This window comes from Maniola hyperantus, chromosome 21, assembly GCF_902806685.2.
Source record: "Maniola hyperantus chromosome 21, iAphHyp1.2, whole genome shotgun sequence".
Lineage (NCBI taxonomy): Eukaryota > Metazoa > Arthropoda > Insecta > Lepidoptera > Nymphalidae > Maniola > Maniola hyperantus.
This window is the reverse complement of record NC_048556.1, coordinates 11,471,639-11,477,988: the sequence shown is the minus strand read 5'-3', so window position 1 is coordinate 11,477,988 and position 6,350 is coordinate 11,471,639. Positions and strand designations below refer to the sequence as shown.

The 6,350-nt window shown below is 40.6% G+C and overlaps 2 protein-coding genes across 2 annotated transcripts; both read left to right on the top strand.

Moving 5' to 3' along the window:
- Positions 1-1,698: 1,698 nt before the first annotated feature.
- Positions 1,699-4,072, top strand: LOC138403862 (uncharacterized). The gene has a single exon (XM_069505957.1). The coding sequence runs from the start codon at positions 1,699-1,701 to the stop codon at positions 2,863-2,865; it is 1,167 nt and encodes a 388-aa protein (XP_069362058.1). The 3' UTR covers positions 2,866-4,072.
- Positions 4,073-4,319: 247 nt separating this feature from the next.
- LOC138403861 (uncharacterized) lies at positions 4,320-5,684 on the top strand. Its single transcript, XM_069505956.1, has one exon. The coding sequence runs from the start codon at positions 4,461-4,463 to the stop codon at positions 5,682-5,684; it is 1,224 nt and encodes a 407-aa protein (XP_069362057.1). The 5' UTR covers positions 4,320-4,460.
- The last annotated feature ends 666 nt before the right edge of the window (positions 5,685-6,350 follow it).

Sequence of the window (6,350 nt, the reverse complement as noted above, 5' to 3'; positions counted from 1 at the left end):
AGAGATGAAATTCGAGCTGTCAAGGGCAGCAGCGAACTACCCTCTTTCTTGTTCTTTTCGCTGGAATTTCACGAGCTGTCTGCCAAAATACACTCACAAAGTCACTATTAACTTTTGATGACGTACGATGCTGTCTTGGTTTGCATAATTCTACCACTGGATTGCTAGTTTCCACATACATGCATTGATATACACTTAGTGTCGTGGGAACCCTCGCCAGACACTCTTAAACGTTAATAATTTATTAAACTTTAAAGGTGTCTGGCAGGGGTTGCCACCATACTAATTGTCTGGCAATGCATGACGTGATTTCTAATACTATTCTGAAGAAAATATAAATCAAAAACTATTATGCCTAAAAATAAATAAAAATCTGTTCTAGAATGTAAAGCCCTTGCATATACCTCACTTGGTATACTTAGAAATCTTACTGTGAAAGTTGAAAATAGCAATATTTGTTCATTGAACAAATTTTAATTCTTTTCTAGTGATGTAACCACAAATTCACGGTTTTCAGATTTTCCCCCTCATGTCTGCTATAAGACCTACCTTTCTGCCATATTTCACGGTAGAACCATAATATGGTGGTCAAAGGGAAGTACTCTATAGGTTTCTTGACAGACAGACCGACAGACAGACAGACAGACAGACAACAAAGTGATCCTATAAGGGTTCCGTTTTCCCTATGAGGTACGGAACCCTAAAAACGACGTACCTAAGGTTTTTTACACCTTTATTACCTGTTGTCTCCCAAACCCACCATGAGTCAAACAAACATCTAAACAGTTTTTCCCAGTGTTGGGGATAATGCGCAGAGACACTTTCAGCTTTTATAAAATAAGGAAGGTCTGGCACGCGCTGCCTCTTAGTACTATTTCTTCATACAAATAGAATAGTAGGTACATCCTACTCTTGTAATTAAACTATATAAACGAAACACGTCATTTGCTTTTGCACATTTTTGTTTTTAATTCAACCGTATAAAATTCGTGTATTTTGAATTAATACTTTATTCGTTCGGTTTAAGATAAAAAAAACCAAGATGGTTATTGAATTGAGGAAAAATTTGATATATTTGACTATAGTTGTTTGTGTTTTGTTAATGGTTAGAAATAGTTACAGTAAAAGGGTGAGTAATTAATACTGTGAAAATTAATTCAATATAATTAGTACTAGCTTATGCTCGCGACTTGTCCGCGTGGAATACACAAATTTCAAACCCCTATTTCACCCCCTTAGAGGTTGAATTTTCAAAAATCCTTTCTTAGCGGATGCCTACGTCATAATAGCTATCTATCTGCATGCCAAATTTCAGCCCGATCCGTCCATTAGTTTGACCTGGGATTGTTCGATCAGCCAGTCACCTTTTCCTTTTATATATTTAGATATTATGTGTTTGCTAAAAATACACAGCGTCGCTATGAAGATCATTTTGTGTGGTGTGTACTCCTCCTAATTTTTACATGTGTATTCACCCTTAATCCTGCTATGTTGGTATTTTACCTGCCTGTCACCTACGAGGGCACCCATCTTTCTTAAGTTGGTCAGCCCTCTCTAGTGTCATAGCGTTTTGTGAATTCCTGCATTTAACGGTCGAAAACTTTTCGCTTTTCGGAAAAAGTGATTTTTGAGAGTTTTCATGAACTTTTAGTTGATATTTCGTGTTCGAAAGTGATAATTTATGGCCCCAAAGGCAAAATGAGTAAAAGCAGTGATAAAGACTCGCAAAGTGCAGTTGATGGGAGTGATCCACATTCTCGGTCTAATGGACAGAAAAGAGGTCGCGAATCATCATCAGATGAGAGCAGCGGAAAAGCCGATTCGGAATCGGAACGTGATTGTGCGCGTCCTCCGAATAAGAGAGCAAGGAAAGCAGAGGAAAACGTGGACCTCTTAATGGATCATGAGAGTCAGTTATCTAATTATCTTCAATTGTACATGCCATATAATGTGCAGGCAAGAACTGAGTTGCCTGCGGTTGCGAGAGTGGAGACACCGTCTTGCTCCTCTGCAGAATTTTTAGTAAATCCTAGGGCTGGACAGCTAGACCTAGGGGATAATGAGACAGTGATAGATGTGGCAAAAATCATAAAAGATGCTCCGGCAGAACGTGTTCAGGCTCTTTGTCGGCTACAAAGATTCAACACGAATCAATGGAGGGATGTTAAATATTCAAAAAGTCTACAGACTATGCTGGCTAGGCCAGGATTTACAGATTTGAAGGTGAATGATGAGCTCTGCCATTTAAATAAAGGTAAAGATTATTTAATGAACACGGAGAGAGTGTTGGCGGGGCTGACAAATGGGCTTTTAGATCACAAGGAGCTGGTGCGGAACAATTTGCAAGAGATTGTGAATTGGGCAAATAATTCAACGAGTGAGTTAACCCCAGACAATTTATATAACAAGATATTGGATCTCTTTGGTCCAGAGTCACAAAGTCATAAAAAGATGGATCAGATCCTACAGGTAGTTTGTGGAAAGAGAGCGGAATGCATTGAAGTTAGGAGAGACAGACTGATAGGAGAAGTTAGTAACAGAAATTTACAGGCCACATTGAAGAATGTACCTCCAAGTGCGGATTACCTATTCGATCCTAAGGCGTTAATGCCTGTGATTCAATCTTTAGGGGGATCGGGGTCTTGGCTGAATGTGCCTACATATCTGAAGGAAGGTAAACCTTTTAAAAACAAGAACAGATCAGTGCGTGAGCCTATTGCTTCCACATCAAAGCATGTGGATCAGGGATATCGTAGCTCAACTTTTCGTCCTGGGAGGAATAAGACTTTTCATAAGAATTTAAAAAGGGAAACAAGACCAAAGAATAATAAGAATAATTCCTTTCGATCGAAAGATAAAAAATGACAGCTATATAAGTTTCAGGGGGGGTCATCTAATAAACTTCTTACCAGCCTGGAAAGCTCTAGGAGCCAACAGCTTTATCATGAAAATTATTTCCGGAACTCGCATACCTTTCATGAGAAAACCCCCTCTGATATATCCATACAGGAATTTGATGAACCGATACAGCACAAAGGTTACAACAGATATGACATGCATAATAAAGGAGCTAAAAGAGCAACAGATTTTAGAAAAACCAAAGCAGTTAACACCAAGCTTCCTATCAAAGATGTTTTTAGTTCCCAAGAGCAATGGCAGCCTTCGTCCTGTGTTCGACCTGAGGGGACTAAACAAATATGTTCGGGCCAAACATTTTCAACTAATATCCCATGCATCGGTACCAGAATTCCTACAGGATCAAGATTGGATGGTCAAGATAGATATTTCCAATGCATATTTTCACGTGCCAATAGCAAAGTCCCATCGTTGCTACCTCAGATTAGTTTACCAAGACGAGTTGCTGCAAATGACTTCCCTTCCTTTCGGCCTATCATCTGCGCCTCGGACATTTGCAGCTCTAACGAACTGGATTGCGGAAATCCTTCGTTCCAGAGGAATTCGGGTTCTAGTCTATCTAGACGATTTCCTCTTGGTCCACCAGGACCAGTCCAAGTTGATTTCTCAGACTGCGGAAGTCGTGAAATTCTTGGAGGCTCTGGGATGGCAAATAAATTATCCAAAGTCAGTACTAACACCGATACGCCAATTAGAGTACCTCGGGATAACATGGAATACAGAGGCAAACAAAAGACCTTTATCCACAGAGAAGATAAGGAAAATAAAAGAGTCTGTAAGGAAGACATCGAACAAGAGACATTGCACTCTAAAGCAGGTAGAAAAGTTGCTAGGTCAGTTAAATTTCGCCAATTTTGTGGTTCCAAGGGGCCGCCTTCACTGCCGGTACCTACAAATTTTCCTGAAACGATTCAGGCGAAACTACAAAATGAGGCGGAAGCTGCCACCCCAAGTGATGGACGATTTCAAATGGTGGGTTCGCGCAATCAAAACCAATTCACCTCTACATCATCGTCCATACACTCACTTCCTGACGACCGACGCAGCGGATGCGGGTTGGGGAGCTCAGCTAAACGAAACTCTGATGTCGGGGATTTGGACGGAAGAACAGATGAGATGGCACTCGAACTGGAAAGAGCTGTTCGCAGTATATGTGTCGATTCGCATATACTGAAGGATGCTCATATTCTAGTCCAATCAGACAACCGGACACTGGTCTCGTACATACGGAACGAGGGAGGAACTCATTCCCTGAGTTTGCTCAAACTGACATGCAAGTTGTTGAGGCTGTCAGAGAAGAGGAACATACTCTTATCAGCTCATTACCTCCCGGGGAGGTACAACTGCACGGCCGATCGCCTATCAAGGGGTCAAAGACTATCCGAGTGGCACCTATTGCCCCCGGCAACAGACAGATTATTTCATCGTTGGGGAAAACCAGACGTCGACTTGTTCGCGTCAGCAGAAACAGCCGTGGTCAACAGCTACGTCTCTCTAGACTGCAAAGATCACTCAGCGCTGTTCTCAAATGCCTTCAGTCAAGAATGGAACTGTCGCCTAGGGTGGATATTCCCTCCACCAAATCTCATGCCTCAGGTTTTGGCTCAGCTAAACAGTGCAAAAGGTCATTATATTGTAATAGCACCTCTCTGGGAAAAGACCTTTTGGTTAGCGGACCTGAAATCACGCGCTTTGGAACCACCAGTAATGATCGAGAGACTGTCGGAATGTCTAGTCGACACTGCGACAGGCCTAGCTCCAGCGCAAGTAGACCAACTGACCCTTCAGGCTTGGTTAGTTGGAGGTGGGGGGAACAGACCTGCAGCTGGTCTGAGCGAGAGAGACAGTTGTTAAACACTAGTTGGAGACAGTCAACAATACAAACTTATTATCCAGCTATTAGAAGATGGTTTAAATGGTGTGATGAGAATAAAGTGAATAGTCATAGACCACAGTTACACCAGATAGCTAGATTTCTGGCCTATCTACATTTACAATTGCATCTTGCTTATAGTACAATCTTAATCCATAAATCTGCCATATTCACATTTTGTAAGATCAATTTAAGGCAGGCAGAAGATCAATTGCTGGTAAAACAAATTCTCAAGGCAATAGCTACGGCACACCCAGTTAAACCAAAACCACCAGTTTGGGATGCTCAGGTGGTATTAGATTGGTTAGCGAGACCAAATGACAAAGTTACACTCTTCGAGGTATCACGCAGAACTGCAGCTATCCTTCTGTTAGCATCTGGGAGGCGTGTACATGATTTAACATTGCTAAGAATATCAGATCCTCATATATCTATCTCAGATGATAGAATAGTTCTGTGGCCAGTGTTTGGCTCGAAGACGGACTCAGCGCAACATAAACAGTCAGGGTGGTTATTATTAAAACACACAGATCCACAGATTTGCCCAGTTAAATGGGTCAAGCATCTGATTTCACTTACAGCAGACAGGAGATGCCAGGAAAAAAGCCTGAACCACTTATTCATCACTATAGTTGGTAAACCACGGCCAGCCTCTCGGACAGTGATTGGTGGATGGTTGAAGTCAGTTTTGAAGGAGTCAGGAGTGACAGCAACTCCTGGATCATTTAGATCCGCAGTGGCATCTGCAAGTTGGGTAGAAAACCATCCTATAGAGGACATATTAGCAAGGGGAAACTGGAAGAGTGAGCAAACATTCCAAAGATTTTATTGTAAAGAAATAATAAGTAAGGGTAAAGGATCTCAATTACTTTTTAATAATTTTAAAGCAGAATGATTGTGTTTTATTATTATGTGTTGATTTTTTGTTAAAGATTTTTATGTTTGAATTATGAGTGAACTGTTTAATTATTTCTGTTTAACTAGAAGTATTATTAAACATGGTGTTTCAGTACTATTGTGAGATATTGTAACTGATATTTTTGTTCATTAATAAACAATTATATTTTTTCTTTCACATAGCGTTTTGTGTTTGTCACCAGCAGAAAACAAACAAGTCTTCATAGCGACGCTGTGTATTTTTAGCAAACACATAATATAATATTTTGAATTACAACAAAATTGTTATTATGTGTTGAAAGAAAAATACACAGCGTCGCAGGAATGTCTTCCTATGAAGGCACTATGACACTAGAGAGGGCTGACCAACTTAAGAAAGATGGGTGCCCTCGCAGGTGACAGGCAGGTAAAATACCAACATAGCAGGATTAAGGGTGAGTACACATGTAAAAATTAGGAGGAGTACACACCACACAAAATGATCTTCATAGCGACGCTGTGTATTTTTCTTTCAACACATAATAACAATTTTGTTGTAATTCAAAATATTATATTATAGATTTCAGATGAATGGCATTTTCAGATAATGTATTTCAGCTTGGAGCACCCCCAGGTTACCTGGATAGACAAGGAGTACTTCCTGAACGCTGCTTTCAAGGCAAGG

Bases quoted from the DNA above. Each gene is read 5' to 3' on its own strand.
- LOC138403862 (XM_069505957.1), top strand. From the start codon at position 1,699: ATGAGTAAAAGCAGTGATAAAGACTCGCAAAGTGCAGTTGATGGGAGT.
- LOC138403861 (XM_069505956.1), top strand. From the start codon at position 4,461: ATGGAACTGTCGCCTAGGGTGGATATTCCCTCCACCAAATCTCATGCC.